Source organism: Sinohyriopsis cumingii, chromosome 4 (genome assembly GCF_028554795.1).
Source record: "Sinohyriopsis cumingii isolate HCF-2022 chromosome 4, ASM2855479v2, whole genome shotgun sequence".
Classification (NCBI taxonomy): Eukaryota; Metazoa; Mollusca; class Bivalvia; order Unionida; family Unionidae; genus Sinohyriopsis; species Sinohyriopsis cumingii.
Genome location: NC_142964.1, coordinates 17,137,167 through 17,161,733, shown reverse-complemented (window position 1 = coordinate 17,161,733; position 24,567 = coordinate 17,137,167). Strand labels below are relative to the sequence as shown.

The following is a 24,567-nucleotide window of genomic DNA, read 5'->3' as shown; positions in this document are numbered from 1 at the left end:
CATTGGCGAAACGTCTTTTTGCAGTGCGTCAGCACATCATGACAGAGCACCAAACTAATCGAGATCAAGACAATTATAAATTTGTTTTGAGGGACCCTTGGTGACCCAGTGGTCTAAAGCGTTCGCCTTTTACCAATCACTGCCTTATCACCTCTGTCCTCGTTGGTTCGAGTCTCGCCTCAGCTAATGCGTGTATGTGAGAAAGCTTACCAGTAGGTTCTCGCTGGTTGGTGGCTCTTTCTCCACCAGTTACACTGGTCTACATATATAGTCTATCCTGTGCTGAAAATGGCGTTAAGCCAACAACCGACTTGTTCATTATTGTCTTTTGTTTTAAAACCAAAACTGGTAATTCATACAATTATATATCTATAGAGACTGAAAAGCCACAATGACAAAATCAAATTCATGTGATAATCAGGTCAACAGTTTACTTTAGCACCTGCTACCTACGAGTGAACAAATATAATTAATTCGAACACTTAGTGTTTAGCCTGTAGGAACCAAGTCTGTGCTCGATGGATCGCTTGACAGAGAATACAGTTATGCATTGTTATACTTTATAAGGTTAGAATTAATATTGGGCCTCTACTGACGCTACAATTTTAATTTTTTATTGTCATAAAAAATGTATAAAATCGAAAACGAAGATTTTATGAATAGACATCTAGGCCTAACCAGTTGCGTCACTAGGCGGGTGCGGACTGCATCAAATGACACCATCAGAGGGGGTGACACCAAAACGACTGTCTATAAAAATTTTGAATTTTTGTGCAGGAAGGAGGTCCATGAGGTGGGTGGGTGACACCATGAGTTACCGCACATGACTGTCTATAACATTTTTGAATTTTGTGCAGGAAGGAGGTCCATGGGGGTGGCACCATGAATTACCGCACGTGACTGTCCATAAAATTTTGAATTTTTGTGCAGGAAGGAGGTCCATGTGGGTGATACCATGAGTTACCGCACTGGGTGACACCAACCCTAATGACGCCATTGGGCCTAACGTAACAGTATGTGCGAACGCAACAGATTTGATAACACATCATGAGCAGTTTAGCTTTTTATGCATGGAAAGAGCTCCATAGGTCAGAGTTCACTAAGAGTAAAATAGTCCCGTTTAGAAAGAGTTATGAGTTACATCTGTAAATAATACACATTTTATATAAAAGTTTATGTACTGTAAATTAGGATTTAGTACATTCTATCCCCCTCCTTTGTATGCGTATATGTATGTTGAAAAAAACAACATTTTGTGCCTGAAGAAGCATACAGTAAATGTTTGTGTTGTTTTCTTCATAACTCTTTCCCGTATAGAGCCCACAGTCCCTCTATGGCTATGGATGAAATCCACGCCACTTTTTAATAAGCATTTTACCTTTCAGCACACCAGTGTGTCAATATTATTTCAAGGATATGCTAAATTTAAATCAAAGGAAGCACAAATTATTGCTCTTAGTTTGAAGGTATACTTTCAGTAAAACGTATACAGTAAGTATGTGTAAAGGCTAAAATGATGAATGAAATTACCAAAGATACGTTTCATTAATCAAAATCCACGCAATGGACAGAAAAATAATTTATAGAAACTGATAATTGCACAATAGTACTAGTAGGAATGTGTATTACTTGTATATATAAATCCCTCCATCTGCAATGCTATTTCTGCACCTCAAAGACAGCATTAATATTTTGGTACTGGTTTCTAGTGATCTTCTTATCAATACCATCTTATTATCTTTGAAGCAAATGAAAATAACTGATTTAGTGTATTTTTTTCCCCACTGCCGACCATGGTGAAGTGAAAGTTTGTTTAGCTATATAGGCTAATCTTCACTGATCAGTTGTCCTGGACATGGACATAGAGCCAATGAAAAATACTAGACAGTTCCGTATCTACAAATTACAACACTACATGTTGTAGTCCTGGACTTGGATATAGAGCCAATGAAAAATACCAGACGGTTCCGTATCTACAAATTACAACACTACATGTTGTAGTCCTGGACTTGGATATAGAGCCAATGAAAAATACCAGACGGTTCCGTATCTACAAATTACAACACTACATGTTGTAGTCCTGGACTTGGATATAAAGCCAATGAAAAATACCAGACGGTTCCGTATCTACAAATTACAACACTACATGTTGTAGTCCTGGACTTGGATATAAAGCCAATGAAAAATACCAGACAGTTCCGTATCTACAAATTACAACACTACATGTTGTAGTCCTGGACTTGGATATAGAGCCAATGAAAAAATATCAGACGGTTCCGTATCTACAAATTACAACACTACATGTTGTAGTCCTGGACTTGGATATAGAGCCAATGAAAAAATATCAGACAGTCCCGTATCTACAAATTACAACACTACATGTTGTAGTCCTGGACTTGGATATAGAGCCAATGAAAAATACCAGACGGTTCCGTATCTACAAATTACAACACTACATATTGTAGTCCTGGACTTGGATATAAAGCCAATGAAAAATACCAGACAGTTCCGTATCTACAAATTACAACACTACATGTTGTAGTCCTGGACTTGGATATAGAGCCAATGAAAAAATATCAGACAGTTCCGTATCTACAAATTACAACACTACATGTTGTAGTCCTGGACTTGGATATAGAGCCAATGAAAAATACCATACAGTTCCGTATCCACAAATTACAACACTACATGTTGTAGTCCTGGACTTGGATATAGAGCCAATGAAAAAATATCAGACAGTTCCGTATCTACAAATTACAACACTACATGTTGTAGTCCTGGACTTGGATATAGAGCCAATGAAAAAATATCAGACAGTTCCGTATCTACAAATTACAACACTACATGTTGTAGTCCTGGACTTGGATATAGAGCCAATGAAAAATACCAGACAGTTCCGTATCTACAAATTACAACACTACATGTTGTAGTCCTGGACTTGGATATAGAGCCAATAAAAAATACCATACAGTTCCGTATCCACAAATTACAACGCTACATGTTGTAGTCCTGGACTTGGATATAGAGCCAATGAAAAAATATCAGACAGTTCCGTATCTACAAATTACAACACTACATGTTGTAGTCCTGGACTTGGATATAGAGCCAATGAAAAATACCAGACAGTTCCATATCTACAAATTACAACACTACATGTTGTAGTCCTGGACTTGGATATACAGCCAATGAAAAATACCATACAGTTCCGTATCTACAAATTACAACACTACATGTTGTAGTCCTGGACTTGGATATACAGCCAATGAAAAAATACCATACAGTTCCGTATCCACAAATTACAACACTACATGTTGTAGTCCTGGACTTGGATATAGAGCCAATGAAAAAATATCAGACAGTTCCGTATCTACAAATTACAACACTACATGTTGTAGTCCTGGACTTGGATATAGAGCCAATGAAAAATACCAGACAGTTCCGTATCTACAAATTACAACACTACATGTTGTAGTCCTGGACTTGGATATAGAGCCAATAAAAAATACCATACAGTTCCGTATCCACAAATTACAACACTACATGTTGTAGTCCTGGACTTGGATATAGAGCCAATGAAAAATACCAGACAGTTCCGTATCTACAAATTACAACACTACATGTTGTAGTCCTGGACTTGGATATAGAGCCAATGAAAAAATATCAGACAGTTCCGTATCTACAAATTACAACACTACATGTTGTAGTCCTGGACTTGGATATAGAGCCAATAAAAAATACCATACAGTTCCGTATCCACAAATTACAACACTACATGTTGTAGTCCTGGACTTGGATATAGAGCCAATGAAAAATACCAGACAGTTCCGTATCCACAAATTACAACACTACATGTTGTAGTCCTGGACTTGGATATAGAGCCAATGAAAAATACCAGACAGTTCCGTATCTACAAATTACAACACTACATGTTGTAGTCCTGGACTTGGATATAGAGCCAATAAAAAATGCCATACAGTTCCGTATCTACAAATTACAACACTACATGTTGTAGTCCTGGACTTGGATATACAGCCAATGAAAAAATACCAGACAGTTCCGTATCTTCAAATTACTACACTACATGTTGGCAGTATCGTCCCATGGAATTTGCCTATATGTTGTGATATAAAATCAAAATAGCAAGGATTTCCTAATGTCATTCAAAACATTCAGACATTTGTTTTCTGATAAAATCATTCCGTGTCTTCATCTTTTGTTGGATTAATGCCAACACCGTTTGTTTCAATTTTTCCCGTGGAATTTCTTAACGACAGTTGCATTGGGATTGTGCCTACATGATACCCACGAGTCCGTTCTCAACATCAGACCATTTTTAATTTCTTTTAACTGAAATAATAAAGCTTCACGTATACCAGCACATTTTAATTGTGATCAAAGCAGTTACATTATATATAAAATGTGTTTCTGACTTGTTCTAATAATAATAATAATAATAATAATAATAATAATAATATACTGATGCTCCCAAGTATTAAATATATACTTTACCAAGTGGGTTATGCAAATGTTAATTGTTGTTGTAGGATTTAAAGCCATTTTTGAGCACACGATAGGCTATACATGGCGGCCAGTATTAATGGTGGAGGAAGAACCCGGGAAAAGCCCGGAAAGAACCACCGACCCACGAGTAGCTACTGGCAAGCTTTCTCACATACCCACATTGGCTGAATCCGGGACTCGAACCCACGCAGACAGAGGTGCAAGTGTTAATAATGCCATTACATGTTGATACCATTTTTATAAGTCTTTGGTATGACTCGGCCGTTGTTCGAACTCGCGATTTCCTGCACCGGAGGCGATGTTCTAACCCAGAGGCGTAGCTGGGGGGGGGGGCAGGGGGGTACATATGTCCCCGAACGCCAAGGTACAGGGGCGCCAAAATGAGGCTTACAACGTTACATTATAATAAGTAAACAAGGGTAATATTCAAAAATGTGATTAAACTGGGAGGGGGTCTGGGACGCCAATTTTATAGTTCGTCCCCGGGCGCAAAATATCATAGCTACGCCTCTGTTCTAACCACTTAGATCACTGGAACGGTCTTCACGATAGTTCATTTCGCACTAGAACAATTTTTGTCTATATAAATCTGGAGGATTATGTCATAATGGCCTACACTCGAGAAAGTTTTCGGCACTGATTACTGCTAGATGAACTTGATGTCTAGTATTGAATGGGAGCCAAACATGGTGTCTTATTATGAAAACGTTTCACTAAATATCTTCTGATAAGCAACCGGTCAAATCTTTTGTTTCATGTGAACTTTGACCGCACATGAACGAAAACAAAACTGAAGTCACCATGGATTGGATTGACCTACTTTATACTACATGACATTCGCTATATAAGATTGTAGTTATTTCGTACCTAGTGGCAGAAGCTTGAAAAGTCCTTTATGGGTGATATTTATCAGTTGTATGGTCTGCAGGATATTTATAGGGAATATCCAACGTGACAAGAGTACAAGTTGTTGCACTCAAAAGGTTCTATTTTGTAACCGAATTACGCATGACAAATGTTATTACTAACTCTTAACAGCATACTTCACTTTCAAAAACCGTTGGTCTATTGTAAGTACATATATGTACGGTGATACGTGTGTACTACCTTTATTAATACTAGACACCTAAAACTTGGATCTTGTCTAGGATTACCATATTGAACTTTCAAAACAGAAATAATAAAAAAATAAAAAAGAAAAGAGAGGACACTATGGATAGTGGGTATATACGTACATGTGTAGAGATTTAAGGACCAAAAAGGAGGACATGCTCTGGATAAAAGAGGAATGCATGGTAACCATAATCTGGTTCTATACGCGAATATTTTGACAACACTTTTATTAGGGACTAATTGGTTGTTTTACATCAATTTCTAATAACTCTTTAACTGTATGAGAACCGGCAAATATGGCCAGTAAACCAAGTGTTAACATACTTAACATTTATAGCGATAATATTTTCAAGACGACCGCAGCGGTGACCACTTTCTATGTTAAACTGGGAACAATTTCATTCTGGACCATTTTTGCACGATAAGAAGCATTTTACTGAAAACCCCATGCTGACATGTCCATCTATTTAGATGTACTAGTGACATCAAGATTTTAACAAAACCTCTGTGGAGATCGTTTTTAGATGTCAGACTAGAAAATGTTTTATTCAGTACAAGTTATACATCATACGAAGTCCTTATGTTGAAACCCCATGCTGATATGACAATCCACGGCTGACATATTTTGAGCGGTACCGTTTCATGTAGGTCCAACTAAACTTTGTAAACTGATCGCAATCCTTCAAGTAGATGGAAAGTGTAGCGAGAACAAACGCCTGCTACGTAATGGAAGAATGAAGAAAGACATGCCGGACAACATACTATCGAGTATGTTTTTTTTCTGGTCTAAGATAGGAGGCAAATGAACAGCAACACATTAACACCCACCATTATGTTCATCCTGATTTCGTTATATGTCAGATGCACAGAGGAAAGAAACACATACTCAATATCTATCACAGGGTCCATCCTCTGTATAATGCATATATACCAGTGCTACACTATAAAACACTACAAATAAGGATTGTAAACAACATCTGGACTTGCATTTGTCATATTTATTTGAGTACATGTTTGGGTTTTTAATTTTCATTTTCGAGTTTGGTTTTTCAGTTTAATTTTTTAATTTATGTTTTCAATTGTCAGTTTTAATTTTGGCTTTTCATTTATCGTTCTCATTTTTCATTTTTAATTTGGTTTTTCGGTTATCATTTCTTAATTTTCCTTTTCAAGTATGGCTGTTCACTTTTAAATTTAGGGTACTGATGTTGCTTGGTATATAATTTGTCTGCCAAACAAAAGACTGAGAGTGAGAGAGATAATTTACGAAATTGTAAAAAAGGTAAAACTAAAGTAGCATGTTGGACAAAACAGAGAAAGGAAGCTTTGCACCTTATTTGGAGTATTTGTACTTCTTCAGAAAAGAACTTTCTACCTGTAAAAAGGCGAAGGGTAGGAATGATTACACACAGTATATCTACAAACATACTCGTATACTATCACACAAGAAAGCAAGAGGTATACGTTTTAGCTGTTGTGGAAAAGACAGAAATATACAAGCATAAAACATATTTGCAACGACTGAATAATATCTCTGCTTCTAAGATAACTGGGTGGCCTGAAAAATATCGTTTTGACTACATTCGTTCATCGAAAAAGATGATTTCCACTCAGAAAAAATAAGATGTACCCTACTAAAATTTAAACGAAGAATGTGAAACCACGCCATGCAACCAACCTTATGCTGCGCTTGCGATACAGCACAACTTTGCCGCTCCACGTTCGAAAGAGATGCCGTTCGTGTGTACATCCACGCATTCACAAACCAACGAAAATGAGAAATCAAAGAAAACGTTTTCTGTGGTTTTACCTGGCTATTGTGACTTCAATGTCTATTCCAGATGATTAAATGGAAATGGCCTAAAGATCTGAATGCCCAGCTTCCAAATCGTTAGCCTGATCATATGCATACTTTCGACGAGAAAATCATGCGCACTGTTTTATTTGTAGTCTGACTATAAATATTGAGCTACCGTTGAGCATGGCTGAAGGTCTCCGTGCTGCCAATACCTTCCTTTGGTGGGTCATGATTATTATCCTCGTAGATACTGTTGCGTATATCTGATTTATATATATATATATATATATATATATATATATATATATATATATATATATATATATATATATAGTCAGTTTTAAAAAATTTGTTCTATTATAATGTACATTTTTTTCACTAGAGATACTTTTTCAGAAAATTGTTTGACCTTGACTGTTAGTTTTATAAACACCAGGTGTTGATCTAAATTCTGACCTTGATTCAAAATTAGTAAACAAGGTTCTATTTTATTTTAAAGTGATTGGTTGTTGTCAAGGTCATGATGGGTCTACGTGGGTTAAGAAGTAAACACTTTTTTAAAATTTGTATTCTGGAAATAAAATCATTGGTTTAATCAATGCCATATTCTGTGTACGTGATATAAACATGATCACATGACTCCCCCGTTTGATTTCGCAATTCTGGTTTTTCCATAACTACGCATTTGTTAGTTTTAATAAAGATGTGAAGAGAGATTTCTCAGTTTTGGGCTTTTCATACCGATGTCAAGTTACTTTGTTGTAGACAGATTCGAGCTATAATTTTCTTCAGATCATTTGGATTTAAACAGGATTAATTCTTTATTCTCTGGAAATATTTGAAGAGTGTTCACACAGATATTGGAAAGACATTGTTTACAAGTTTAGTTTGGATTTCCAATACCGGAGTGCCATTATTTGTATTATACAAGGAACTGTAGATAAGCACAGTACTGACTACATCATATGTGATCGTCATCCATCTTGGATTTTACATCAGGATTCGACTTTGAAATTATTAGAACATCTATTACTAAGACTTTTGCAATTTAATTCGTCAATTATTCTTAGATTATTTTTGGATTTGATTCTGAAACCGTTAAGTTCTTCTTTTTTCCCTTCATTTTTTGTTAAATTTTAAAAAGCTTGTTATTTTCACTCTTTCTGTGTTACTGTTTATTCGAGCCTAAACACGTGGCAATACCTTAGAATATTTGTATTTTAACACTGAAGCTGTGAGAACACATCTACAGAGTTTGTACAAATTCATGTGAAACACAAGCATCAACTACAACATAATCATTTTAACCTCTTTTATCTGAATGCTATATAAGAGATCTGTTGTTTTTTTTATTCTTTCAAACGGTCAGACATTGATAAAAAGCAAACACGTTTTATGACTCTCCGTGGCATGACTTCTGTCATCCGTATTGCAATAATTCCTGGAACATCAGCATTAAAAATGTAGTGACTACCAGGTACTATTAAAAGAACCGATTTCACAAGTCGATACGATTTCTCTGAATTTAGACGTATGCGTGCCTGTCTGTGCGTATGTTAGTAACAATATTTCTTGGATTTCGCTTACCGGCGGATTCTTTGTAGACATTTTGTGAATAGTACATTCGTAGACATGACCCCTAAAACTTTATATGTGCATAGAAAGAAAATCATTGCGTTAAAAGTGCTATGTAGTGATGAATACACTTTTGTATCCCTCTGTCAGAAAGCCATTAGTTGCTCATTATTTATTCTTCTTACTTACCAAGAAATTCGTACCATTAGTTGGATGCATCAACAGTCTTACGACTGATTATGCCAAAGACATTATGTGTGATTGACGAATGAAAGAAAATCATAAACTCTCTTTTTTTTTCTCTAAAAAAATGTAATTTTGCTGCACCATGAAAAAAAACAACCACGAACATTGTTTTTTTATAAGTAAGTATGTTGCATATCTCGCACCATGAAAGAAAAGATAAAGAAAACGAAAGGTCTTCGTCTCATACATATTTACCTAGAAGAATACACTCATGCAGATTCACTGTGAGCATGGTAGATCCCCAACAAATGACACGTTTTGGTTAGATTTACAAAGTCTTTCGAAATACACTTTCAATAAGTAGGAACTCCAGACCAATGCTACCAAAAATAGAAGTCAGGGTACTTGTTACGTCTATTAAGAGAACAGACATTTTACATCTGGCTATCCACAACGTCCACGAAAAGGAACGAACAATCCAGAAAAAAAGAGACCTGTTGTCATTGTCAATAATGGAAACTGGTTTAATGAATGTCATGAAAGTGAAAAGAGAGAAAAGGAAATTTTTGATGCAGCAGCAGATTAAGATGAGAAAGAAGAAACGGAAAAAAACATTCCAGCAAAGATATTTAAAGACAAGCCGAAGAAACAGCATAATAACCCATTCCAGTTAAGAAATTCAAATAAAGACAGTTAAAGATGAAGAAAAGATATACTTTTGTTAGGTTTTGAAATATTATTGTGATTCTTATTCAAGAGAATATACCAAAAACATAAGTGTATCTATTATGGTCTTGATTTTGTTGCCAGTATTTATAATATACTCAAACACACTTTTAAAGACAAAAAATGTATTTTCTTAACTAGTACAGACACTCCATGTACGCCATGCAACTTGATGTGTTTCAGTTTTGCGGTTTTCAAATTCGAATAGAAAATGTTACAAACTTATAGTACAAGAAATTTTACCTTCATACCAAATTCAGAAACAGTTCGAAAATGTGGCAAACTTAAGTCTCTCACAACAGATGATTGGTAACATTTCACTGTGTTAAATCTAGAGCAACAAAACCCAACAAAAAACAAAATAAAAAAACCCCAACAAACTTTGCAACATAGTAAACCCAAAGTGATTGTTAAAGTAAACTGGTGCCTGCTTTTCTTTCAATCTTACTTAAAGTCTACAGAAGTCTGTGCAAACTTAACTCTCTCACAACAGATATTATCTGGGTCTAAAGCGCTCACCGTTACGGATCACTGCCATCTCACCTCTGTATGCATGGATTCGAGTCTCGGGCTCGGCCAAAGTGGATACTTGAGAAAGCTTGCTAGTAGCTTCTCGTGGGTCGGTGGTTCTTTCCGGGTTTTCCCTGGTTCTTCCTCCACTATTTTAACACAACTTTCTGCTGACGTGTATCTTGTGCCAAGGGGTCACAGAGTGTATTAAAATCTAAGGTGGCAAAACAAACACCGTAAATTTGTAATAAACTGACCCCCCCCCCCATTCTACTTCACCAGGCATGAAACAATTCTGCAAAAACAACTTTCTGCCAAAGTTTTTAACAAGAGATAATAGGAAGACACAAACGAAAAAAGTATAACAAAATGAAAAACCTAATTGGCTCCATACAATATTGATGTCAAAGTCAGATGTTAATAACTTCTTGATCGTTAACTAAACCAGTGCCTTCCCTGAAATAAGTTTGTTCTTCTTTCCATCTGCAGAAGCCTATGTTCATATACATGTGTAAGTACTCCTACTCTCTTCTTTGACTATGTATTATAGTGTGTGTGATTTCGATTTTAAAAGATTTTAAATGTAGCTTTAACGAAATTTCACTCGCATCACTATGATGTCTGCAGTGTGGCAGTTTATAGTGATTGTATAGCAGTGGGGCATCATGCCGCAGACATGTAGCATCATGTCCCAAGGAGTCACATTATCCTGACACCAGGCCGACCAGTCCCAACACGAACCTGTTAATGCCAAACACCTAGCGAGACAGCTGTAAGTACCATTTTTATAAGTCACTGGTATGACTTGGCCGGAGTTCAAACATGCGACCTCCCGCATCCGAGGCAGACTCTAATCAGTAGGCCACCAGAGCGGTCTGTTATAGTATGCAAGTACATTCGTATGTATCATCTTTATTGTTACTTCTGCACTGTGAAGTTGACCATAGCTTGACAAAAGGCAAACAAATCTCTGCAATGCGATTTATCATACAAAATATACATTTCAAATGGGGACTTAAAGATAATATGAAAAATGTAAAAGTGATTGAAAAAATTTCATTCTATAATACCACACACAACTAAAACTCGTGAATAATCATCATGAATTTAACACAAATAAATCCTTAAACATAAAATGTGGCATCAAATACTGGATATATTTCAAATAAAATGATATGTCTATGTAGGAATAATCAGTGCCTACTTTATTCAAAGTAGTACATTGTTAGCATTTTTCTTCCTCAAGAAAAGCAGCCAATTTTTTTAGGCCACCTATGAAATGCAAAACGGCTGGTCTCATAATTAGATCACTATACAATTACAAAATCACACATCACTCTGATAGCAATATAAACGCATATCCAAGTTTTTGCAAATACATTCCATCAAGAACAGCCTCAAAAATACTGTACTGTAACAAATCTCCATGTTACTATCTGTATTTTGTAACACATCTAGATTTTACTGTATTTTTTGTAACACATTTAGATGTTACTATCTGTATTTTTTGTAACACATCTAGATGTTACTATCTGTATTTAGTAACACATCTAGATGTCACTATCTGTACTTTTTGTAACACATCTTGATGTTATTATCTGTATTTTGGAACACATCTAGATGTTACCATCTGTATTTAGATTTTACTATCTGTATTTTTTTGTAACACGTCTAGATGTTACTATCATTATTTTAGAATGAATAACATCAGAATGCACAACATACGCATGCTGCCAATGATGATGATCCTAATCAACTGTCATGTATTGCCCCAGTAGACATGGGTTTCCACTGTTAACTTGATATGACCAGTAGAATGACTGGTGACCACAAATCAAGCCTCAAAACCTAAAACTGAGCAAAACACTTATTTCAAAACCAAAAGTCCCAAATTAAAATTCGTATTTATAACCTCTCAATATTACTGAAACTTGAATTTATATACTGTATTGTATTACAACTCTGTGGTCTAAAAACAAGTAACAGTAATAAACGAGAAGCAATAAGCTTTAAAAATTCAACAAATAAATTATTTCCTTAAAATACAAAATGAAAATTTAAATAAAAAAATGGTATTGTGATTAATTTAGATGAGCACTTTGTATTTCCAGCGAATACATATATTGAATAAATAAATTCCAACCCAAAAGAAATATTGAACACAATAATAAGACCGATTTCTGCTTCAGATGTTATTACAAGAATAGATAATTTTTCCAGCAAACAAGATTTTATACTCTTCTACCTGACCTAGGTCACAATTAGTACTTTCCAAAAAGAAAAAAGTTACCTAACCAGAAATTTCATTCTAGAAGGTTCCAAAGTTTTAAAAGATAAAATTTTAGCTATACTTAGATGGTCAATCACTAAAATTATAATACTACTACAAAGTACAATTTTACATAAAACACAGCATATCATAAAAAAAACCTTAAAAACACCCCAACAAATTAACAAACCATGTAAATCAAATATACATAACAATCAATACCATATTACTTGCTTATAAGACGAGTCCCACTGTAAAATGCAGAGACTCTGATCTGCCACTGCATAATGCACCAAGAGATCTGGGTCTGTGCAGTTTAACTGGAGTAATCAGTAAAACAAATAACATGGATACTAATCTGCCACAGCAATGTGTATTGTGAGATCAGGATCTATTATGTTTGTAATTAGACTTTACTTATAACTGACTATATATGGTAGTATACAATAACATAATTAGTGTGATTCTGGTGAAATAAGCTGTATTTTATCAGGGCTACCTAAGAAGTGGAAAAATAAATATTTCCCCATCTCAATAATTAACATTTCTCTGTTAAATACATTAATGCCATCTTGACAACAACAAGAAACTCAAGTTCTCCTGATTTACAAGCTTACCAAAAAAAGGAAGTTTTGATTATGGTTAAAATTTCAGCATACATGTCCCCTCAAATTGTACCCTTCTATGAATAATTATTTTCTAATATAAAATGGTTATAATAATTGCCATCATTCATCTCATGTAAAGTGTGAAGTACATTTTCATGCATTAACAAATTTCTTGATGAAATGAACATCCATGCAAAATGCACTGAGAAAAATACCTCAAAACAAACAGGTATACTGATATTTGTATATTAAAGACACATGAGCAACCTTATAAATGTTCAAATTTCTGAATATGTCATTTACAGATATAACTGCATAAGGTGATGCTTTGACAAGGGATCATAACTGTGCCATAAATGTACCATATATACCTACAAAGAACACAAGCCATGATCTGCCATCACATAATGCACTGGTAGATCAGGGTCTTTCTTGCTTGTTGTAATGATTAATCCTTACATATTGCACAGACTTAGATCTACCAGCATGTTTTGTGATGGCAGATCTGGGTTTATGCAACCTGGAGCTGGATCCATCCCAAATGTGAGTATTTTATGAGCAGGTGTTCTTAATATGAAGGTAACACTGTATCAATCAGTATAATCAGCCACTACATCAAAGTCTCTTATTAATCATGTATGCAAATATACAACAAATTACAAATCTGCATTTCAGTTAAACAGATTAGGTTAATACAATGGATTGAGATCTCCAGAAAAATGTAAATAACATCTTCCATACTTCTGGAAAGAGCTTGTTAACAATAACTATAAAATAGTATATAGTTAACATGTTTACAAAACTATCTTTCTACAGATGGTTAATATTAGACCTAAAGTCCATGCAGAAACCCTGGTTTAAGACAGAATAAACATCTTCTGCAAATTAGAGTTATAGGTATACCATAACAAACAACACAGACTCTGATCTGCTCGTGCGATGTCAGATTATGTTCTGTGTTCTTTGCAGCTGGACTTATAAACAAATATATACAGTATTATATGCAAACAAATTGACTACAAATGCATCAAGTTTTTAATACATTCAATTTGCATAAAACAACCATGGATTTAGTCCAAAATTACCAGCATACTGCTGCTACAGTCCATATTTTATGATGCTGCATTCTATTAACATAAACTATGCTTAGAAGAAGTTTCAGATGTTCTATGCATAACTGAAATGACTACTTGTTCATGTGAGAGCCATATAATCAAACACACCTTAATTAGTCTTAGTCACTAAGCCACTTCAATGCATTCTAAAGGTCATGATTAATACCTACAATGATTGACTTTGACTGGTATCACAGATTCGGCCAAAGTGGGTATGTGAGAAAGCTTACCAGTAGCTTCTCGTGGGTCGGTGATTCTTCCTCAACCAATAATACTGGCTGCCATGCATAGCCTATCATGTGCTGAAAAATGGCGTTAAACCTCACATCAACAACAACTAACTGGTATCACAAGTTTGTGTTTTGCAATGGCCAAAAAAAACTTAATCACTTTAAAAAATGCAAATAGTTCTGAACCAGGGAGTAAAGTACCCAACTTATTAAATTCTTATCTAGACTAATGGCCAATAAACAGTCTAATGCCTTAACTGTGGAACTTTTGGACTATATTACTGTTGTTATTTTGGGGTTTAATAACATTTTCAGCACATGAAATGCAATACATTGTGGCCATTATATTTGGTGGAGGAAGAATCAGGAAAATCCTGGGAAGAACCAGTCCCATCAGAAGCTACTGGCTAGCTTTCTCACATAATCATACTGGCTGAGCCTGAAAATCAAACCCATGTGAGATTTCAGTGATCTGTAAAGAGGAGTGCCTTGGACCACTCAGGACCTGTTTGACTGTACTGTGAAATTGTAAAAGAATGACCTGAAATCATAACAAGGTGGCATTATAAAATATAATTGAATATAGTCCAGTCTACTTTAATTTTTATTCCTGGCTTCTACATTCTCATGGATTACATGAATAATATAAGCCAGGAATTTAAAGACTCCAGGAAGAAGAATCCACCTGATAATAGCGCCCCCCTCAATATAAAGCACATCTACAACTGTATACACCACTAAAAACAAGCTCTTCAAAAAATACAACAAAAAAATATATCCTTAGAAAGATAAATACATTCACAGTATTTGTACAATAATGTAACAATTTTTTAAATTAATTATGTTACCTGATGAATAACATTTTTTATTACATTATGGTACCTGATGAATAACATTTTTTATTACATTATGGTACCTGATGAATAACAATTTTTTTATTACATTATGTTACCTGATCAATAACAATTTTTTTAAATTACATTATGTTACTTCAATAATAATTCAACAGTCATGTCATTAGGAATGAAAGATTCATTACTACTGGAATCCAGCAATTCCAGAAAGACAAAATTTTCATCTTTTATGTCTACATATCAAATTAACAAAGGTAAAAAACTCTTAGCATCTTCTTCCATTACCCCCACCAGGTGGCACTGACAGTAAACTTGTTTATGCTGAGCAATATATCAACATGGATGACTGAATTTGTGGGGAGGTGACAGAAGGTTTACTAATAATGTGTTGGGTTAAATATTCTCAGAGAAACATGGTTTACTAAAAAGTTTTTTTCATTCCACTGAAGATGTTCAGCCAAACTCATTAAGGAGGATAGGTAAAACGAGGAGGAAATGTGTACTCCATCATTCCTAAGGAGGAATACCTGAATCTCCTGTAAGAATGATAGACTGCTCTTCTAATATGAAGGTATCACAACTGTAAGTTATACTACCCACAACACTCACATAAGGACAACAGAATTTCTTAATTGCAAACAAAAACAAGGGCAAATTCTGGTGCTGTTTGGTTGCTGTAGCCACTGGATCCACCAGACTCTATTTTCATCTAGATGCTTGAGAAGGCTGGCTATGTTTCTGTAACATCTCAGATCAAAACACTGTGTTTGAAATCTAGACTCAGAGATAGTTCTAGCCTCATGAGCAGAAATTCTCACAAAGTGTATTTCCTCTTATGATAATTTAGAATATATAGAGTGTATTAACCATTTCAGCCATGAGGCCAGGGTTTGAGTGGCTATATTTTCTTTTCCTGCCTTCATGGGGAAGAGAAAGAGGCCTTTGAGACCAATGATTCTTCTCCATGCATTAAAAATAAAGTTTGAGCACACACAGGCTGGGTCTTGCATAGCTACTTCTCTCACTGCAATGATGGAGTAGACAGACTGGATGACAGTTGGACTGTCAGCAGATTGCAACCATTTCTTGGCTACAAGACCTAGCTGTGTGATTAAGAACCTCAGAACCATCTGATCTGAGCTGTGGACAGTTGGAGTCCACAGAAAGGGCATGCAACTCATTCACCCTATATGTCTTGCCACTTCACAGTGGCTCTGGCTAAGGGTATGAACTTCTCAAAGCTGTACCAAGTCAAGATCTATGAAAGGTTCCATTTGGGAAACAAGGTGATTGATTTAGGCCCATTCATGTCAAAGTTGGCACCAGGTCTGTCAGGTCCCTACTCACTCTACATGATGCCTGACTGCATCTTAGCAACTAAAGCAAACATTCTCCTTCAAAAGCCAGATGAAAAGGTCAAGTCACCTGAGCAATTTAGGCATTCATAATTTTATCACTCTGCTACAGCCATTTCCCACAAGAGGACCTTCTTGTTCACAAGCATCTCTTAAATACTGAAGGTGGAAACTTTTCTCTTAGATTTTAAGAAGCCTTATTGGGCAGACATGAAACACATGCATGCAGAGTTGCTTCAGCAGACTCAATTTTGCCATCATGTTGTCCCACTGCCACAGTGAAACAGAACCTTCCACATGTTTCTGATGGATAATGTGAAAACTTGCACCTGGACAACTAGTGAACCTACTTACAATGTGGGGAATCTCATTTTATTTGTTAGAAAATTGGCCCCCATTAATTGAACGTGAAGAAAATCGCTGTCAGAAATGGTGGTTAGTACCCTTATAACTGAAGTATCATCAAGAAAATCTCAAATTTTAATAAGAAGTAGTATTTTGTTACATTTTCTCTCCATAGAGTATTTTCAGTATTTAGAAATTATAGTATTCAACCAAATTCAGATAACGTCACTAATACCTACTAGTGGCAACATTTTGATACATAAATACCAAATAAATAAGTTTTGTAAAGTGTAACTCATGTTTTAGTTCCATCTTTTAATTTGGGTTCAGTGTAATCATCATTAATGCAATTGACCTTCAAAGGTGAAAAATGTCAACCTACCATTACAGCTATGACCACAAGTGTTTCTGTGAGCACCTAGTTAAATGCTGAGTGTTATTTTTGCCATGTGGAAGTAACTGTTGGATTGTTACACTCAATTAAAAGCAGACATGCTTTGTATTATCATGTCAGTTACATCTTTTGTATCAAATCTAAGGGGTGTAATAAAAGAATAGTTAAAAGTCATGCAATTCCAACTTGTGTAATAGCTAGAGGTTACGGTTTTGTGTCAGGTCAACTCATTTCAACTGATCAACTGAACACTATTATAAATATTATTATGTATAAATATAATTTAAACTACCTTAAATCCGCCTACTCTCATACAAATGTGATTAACAATACCAAGACAACCAAGTGAAACAAGTACATGTTGAATAGAAAGCTTTGTTTTTCTTAGGTATGGTTTATTATAGAGAAGTGAGTTATAGGTTTGTAGTTGACTTAAAATTCTTGACCTGGCACTGACAGATTTTCGCAAGGGTGAGAATAAGTTTAACTATCACTTGCAAATAAATCAAAGCATGAATAATGTACTAATAGAACAAAAAGAAGTAAAAATAAAAAATCAAGTTATGACACTGACAGTTGTTTCACAAAACAAATGTCTCAAGTTTTGTCAATAGAATCTTGTTTTGATGTGAATCAATAACAAGAAGCAGTGCCCTAATACACAATATTTTTGCATACACATGTTGGTTGCTGAAACCTCTTTGAGTAATATTAACAATCTTTGAGAGGTTGGTTATCTTGAAAAAAAAGATAACTTATACAAAAGCCAAAAACTTCATTAGAAAAAGTTCTTAATTGTAACTTGCTCCCAGTGCGATATAAAACAAGAATTAAATAGCCCCCATTATCAACCTCCCAGTTTTCTCCCTGTCCAGCGGGTATGGCATCCCTTTCTTAATTTTGTCTGAGGTCAATCAGTAGTTCATGCCCTCAATTACAATGCAAGTTATTGAAGGACAGGTGTCCTCTCAAGTCACTGTCGACAAGGCAGTTCTGAACAAACAGGCAACAGCATTTACTAGTTTTGTCAACACCCAAGTCCAAAAAGACAGACATTGAAAAACTGTCCTCTGAATTTGAAACAAATGAACTTGCATGAAGTTGGATGGATAGTAAACTTGTCCCTTTTGTTGGAAAGGCAAACTGATCATGATATTTACATCTTGAATTTTGATGTTAATATGAACATTTTTAGCTGGCCAAGGTCCATCACCAGTCTTCCATTGGCTTTTGGGTTATTAAGGTGCTTCTGAGACCCAAAAGTCATCTTATACTTTGCTCCAGATGAGCTTGTTTATGCTGAGTAGAATACTGCCATCTATCCCTCAAACATCTCCCCTCTCTGACAGATACTGATAGGAATGAAAGGTGGGGGAAGAAAAAGGCAAGCTGGAGGGACATAACTTGTGCTGCTTGTTGCTTGCTCCAAACTGCTTTTAACTGACTACCAAACAAAAGCCCAAACTAAACATCAATGATTGCAAAGATAAAGTTTCAGTGAAAATGAAAGTGCCATGTTGTATCAAAGCAAAGTGAGATGAAGCAGCACAGGTTCTGGCCATGGAGTGGTGAGCTGCCCATTAATCACTTTGACCACATGGGCTGCGGACTCAAATCCATGCTCATTTACCACTTTCTAGGCAAGATGAACAATTGCAATGATGCTAAATCTAGTATTAATGACACTGATATCTACAGAAGTCTGTAGTTCTTGCCCACAGAGCAGTGGGCAATCAGATGTCATTAAAATCATTTCAATCTAATACATTTCCTCCACCACAGCCTTGAAACTTAATTCTGTTCTTTCAATGATGGGATTTGAATGGACTGGGAGGGGAAAGGGGGTATCCTCAGTCTTCATCTGGAAAAACTCCATATCTGCTACAACATATCAAGCTGTATTCAAGTATAGTCTGAATATACCTCCCCATTTGTTTGTACCCACCCCCATTACCAATTTAAAAATGGAAAGCACAAATGAAATAAACGATGCACATAACTTAATTCATTTTATCTATTAATAATTTCACACCTGATTATGACCAAGGAGGCCCTAACACCATTATTGTCTGTTCATTTTATTCCAAATGGAAGTTTTCAGTTTAAAAGATGACCCTGCTTGCCAGTCATTTCCAGTTGCTGGACAAGTCCATTTTGGGGGAAGGGGTGTATGCATGACTACATATGTATGTAAACAGAAGGAAAATACTACATCATCTGCCTATGATATTTACAATGCGATATTAAGCAAAGGAAAAGAATGACAACAACAAATTTGCCTTTCAGGTGGATTTAAGAAGCGGTGTAATTTCCGTGTTCATGTGTACAAAGGGATATAACTCTAAACTCTCAACAGTAAGGTCATTTACAGAATTATCTGGCAGCTACTAAACAGGATGAGTTACATCACTCTGTTGTCTGAGGAAAATAGACTCACCCATAGTGTATACAATATGGCACCATGTTAGCATGAAAAGTAGTCTATTAAGCATGAAAGACACAAAGGATGGCAGTGTTAGGGCCACTCAGGTCAAAGTCAGGTTAGAAATTATAAATCAGTGAATGAACTAAGTGCTGTGCACTTTTTATCACATTTAAGATTTTTGTTATTGAAATTGGTAGGAGGGTACAAAGAAAATGGGGAGATATATTCAGACTATAGTTCACAGTATCATCCTTAGTTGTGGACAGTAGGCCTGTCTGCTGTACTGAGAAAGTATATTCCTTTGTTCAGATGAAGACTTAATGAAGGCCTAAAGGAAGGCCTTCTGACTGGCAAAATGGATGGACCAGTTACATGATCACTTGTACTGTTTCATATTCAATGGAATGGGAGAGGCTGGTATGAGACACTGACAAAAGGAATTTCTTGTCACCAAGATGAAAGGAAGGTACAGCTGGACAGCAAATAATTGGAATGGTAGTGTATGGTGCCAATGGCTGGAAACTCATGTGAGCCAATCAGAATTATACCCTATGTGCCATGACTTACATGTGTTTCTTGGGGATCCAGACAGACTTTTGCCCACTGGGCTGCTTTCACAAAGAAAGATGCTATCTTGTAAGCCACTATTTGCAATTTGCTAAAAATCAGGAGGACACTCTTATGGCAAAAGCAGAATATGTAGGGAGGTAACAATCCCTATGACAAAAACAGAGTAAGTGGGGAGGTAACAATCCCAATGACAAAAGCAGAGTATGTGGGGAGGTAATAATCTCTATGACAAAAGCAGAGTATGTGGGGAGGTAACAATCCCTATGACAAAAGCAGAGTATGTGGGGAGGTAACAATCCTTATGTAAAAGCATTTCAGATTGGGCCCCTCCTAGATTAAAAATGATGTGGGCTTGTAAAATCTAATTTGAATGAGAAAACATTATGCTGATGAATAGTGAAAATTTATTTTCAAGATGCTGAAAGATTAGTAAATTATTAGTATTTATCCTCATGTATGTCCCTGACCCTTATGAAGATGATCTACTAGTCATACCTCTATTGAATGCTGTAAACTTTGAAAACAAAGTGAAGCATTTAAATGGGGAACAGATTGCTTGGGTTACTGCAACTAGTGCTGACATGGCTTTAACATACATGTGATTCTAATATATAAGTTTGGATATTTATGTACAATACAGAAACTAGTCAGAACCAGTCCTGTGGGCACTGGAACTGTTACAGCAATCATTACCACCAGTGTATAATGAGATTAATGTTATTGTGTATATACAAGCTATTAACTGATTACTTTATTGTTGTAATTTTGTGAGCTTAGAACAAATATGGGATGTTTTTTGAGGTATCATAAGTACTAAAGGGTTTAAATGTGGTTGTGTTGGCTTTTAGGTCCTTGATTAAATGTCATCCATCCAACCTCTGGCAGAGTTGAGATAAAAAGGAAAAATGGACTAAAATTGATGCAAAAACACGCGAGTATTTTGATTTAATCTGAGTGGTCTTGTTGAACTCTTAATGTGTTGTTCAAGACGTTTCAAGTTAAAGCTTAATGAATAATAATTCAGCTGTCCCTTGCTCATACTTACACTAGTGCAATTAAACAGTGGTTAAACACATTATGTGGTACCTATGAACAACATCAAAACAGTGACTGTATAAGTCAAGACACACTTAAAATGCTAATGAACATAGACACTGTTGGTCTGCTGATTAAGGACATTGTTAGAGTAATTGAACAGCTGACCTTGGGACCTAGAGGAAAAAATTGCTTTGAGTGAATTTTTTAAAAAAAACTCCAAAATAAACATACGAGTCAAATTAATATGACTTTCTTTAACCTTTTCATATTTTTAGTGAGTTTCTTCTCTTTATCTATATATACACATATATACATATACATACATAAATGACAAAATGAGGAGGAGCAGTGAGGCTTATGTTACTAACATTTGGGGATTGTATTTGAAGGTGAAATGATGAGACTTTCCAGAATTCCAAATACCTGATGATAGCACAACATTCCATTACTTCTTTAACTATGGAATATCAGTGCAACTGTATGTGTATAAAGTGAATTCATTCAAGTATGTAAACAAACCATCTTGCTTACAAGATTTCAATACTTTTATCACCTTTGTTATCAAGCCTGATATCATTTAAGATATCACACTCCAGGATACACAGCTTTGAAGCCGGAGACTTGCACCTCAGGCCTACGTGTATTATGATCATCACAAGTTTCAAGTTTGAACATTTGGTGACTTCTTTTCAAGTTTATAAATTTGTACAAGTCTAGTATAAATGCAATTTATGAATATCATATCTGAAGGACAATGCAGACTTCTCATCATTTCATTATATTAAATTAATGATAAATACTCTGATAATAATCGGTGAGAAATGAAGAGCATTCAGATTTCTTGAAAATCTGGTGCAAATAAAACCACAACCTAAATGATATGCACAATGCATCAAAATTCATTGTCTGTGAAAGACTTGATTGTGTATATACTACAAATAATGCTAAAATGATCACTACAATGAGAACAATGACTTGATTTTTACATGGTTCCTGCCAATGTCAATGTCCATGATATATCCATGATATATCCCAATTGTAAGTTTATGATAATGTGACAAGACTGTAATCTTGAAACAATTTTTATAAAAATTACATTTCTAATATTTAAAAAAAATGGAAAGACAAATGGACAATTAAGGCGGTCTATAAGCTGAGTTTATGGAATATATCAATGCTATCAGATATGCAGCTCTTGCATATGGCCAAATAATGATGACAAGGTTCAAATTTAAACATGTACAATCAAGGTGTTTCCTTGCTTTGGCAATTCTGCAGTGGCTCAGTGGTTACTGTGTCCGACTTGCAATCTTTGGGCTGTGAGTCTGAATTGTATTCTTGTTGTCTGCCATAGTGTCTCTGAGTAAGACACTCTACTCCCTTTGGTCTGTACTAAATGTTCTGTCAATGTGATTATCTAAATTTATTTTGATTAAAAATTTAATTTGATTTAAAACTATTCAATCTATTTCTTGAAAGAGAAACATGATTGCATACATAACCCTAACTAACAACTACTAATATATTTCTATAATTCAAGTATCTGCCTACTAAAATATGCAAAATCTGGATATCTACCCATCAACCTAAGTGTACAAAATGACCTATAGAAACCTGCCAATACTTGTGTCTGAATATTATTTTCCCATAATAATCACTTAGAGTGATGTTATCTCCCTTCTTTCATCAGGGTGAACAGCAGAAGACACATTCAGTTTGTCTATTTCTTCAATTTTTTCTGGCAGAGGGCGCTGATGAGTCTCTGGTAAAGAGAAGGTCAGGATACTACCAATCAGTGTAAGCACCCCAAACAGTACAAGCGGAAGTTGATTAAGAGTTGATGCCTGAAATAGAGTAAATAAATAGAATTACCAAAAAAGTCCACTATAGGATGTAACATAAGATAAGCATGTAAGTAATATTAGTAGCGCTCAATTTTATTTCTAGCTAAATCAATGCTATTTTCAAAACATTTATTGAAATCAAGAGTCCTGTGAAGGGACAAGATATTCTACTGGATGTAAACAATTTCCAGAAATTCAAGCTAAGACCATTTCTTCCTTTAACTGCTGAGTGTTGCAACCATCTTCAGCAATAACAAGATTATCACATTATCTGGTGTTTTTAACATACTGGACATTGGATTATTACAATTTTCATTTAGGACCAAGTAGACATAAATCTTTTGGTGGAAACCCCATCTTATATGACTTCCCATTTAGGACAAGTAGCAATAAAAAGATTTTCTAAATAGCTGCTGGGTGGCCATACTGGATGTTGGTCTAGCACCATTTTCATTTAGAACCAAACAGACATAAGTTTTTTTGCGAAAATCTGATGCTAACATGACCAACCATTCCGAGGAAGTGGTAACACATTTTTCAGGATGGATGTTGTGTGATGACCATACTGAATATCACCATGTTCATTTAAGACCAACTGGACATGATAATGAGTCTTTTGGTGAAAACCCCAAGTCAATATAACTTTCTATTCAGGAGGAGTTGCAGTAAAAAATTTCAACATGGCTGCATTAATGGACCCAGATTGGCACCCTTTTATTTAGGACTAACTAGTCCTGATTAGAAATCATTTAGCCATGTTGATATTACAATTCATTCATAAGGAATAGCGAAAACATAATTTTCAAAATGGCTGCTCTGGTAGCTATACTGGACCCCAGATAACACTATTTTCATCTAGGACTCCCTCAACATCATAAGAAGTCTTTCAGCGAAAATACCATTATTGATATGACCATCCTTTCAGTAGGAGTAATGACAAGATTTTTAAAATGGCTGCCATACATGACATCAGGATTGCATCATTTTCATTTAGCACCAATAAGACATCATAAGACGTCATTGCAAATTCCTTATGCTGATATGACCTCCATTCTGGAAGAGTAACAATAACAAGAATTTCAAGACGACTG

General features: G+C 35.3%; 1 protein-coding gene across 1 annotated transcript in view; it reads right to left on the bottom strand.

Moving 5' to 3' along the window:
- Positions 1-9,426: 9,426 nt before the first annotated feature.
- Positions 9,427-24,567, bottom strand: part of LOC149800689 (organic cation transporter protein-like) — a 70,954-nt gene continuing 55,813 nt past the window's right edge. Inside the window, exon 10 of the mRNA XM_089954725.1 lies at positions 9,427-23,476. Within this exon, the coding sequence (XP_089810851.1) occupies positions 23,291-23,476 (186 nt within the window). The 3' untranslated portion in view covers positions 9,427-23,290. The remainder of the gene's footprint in view (positions 23,477-24,567) is intronic.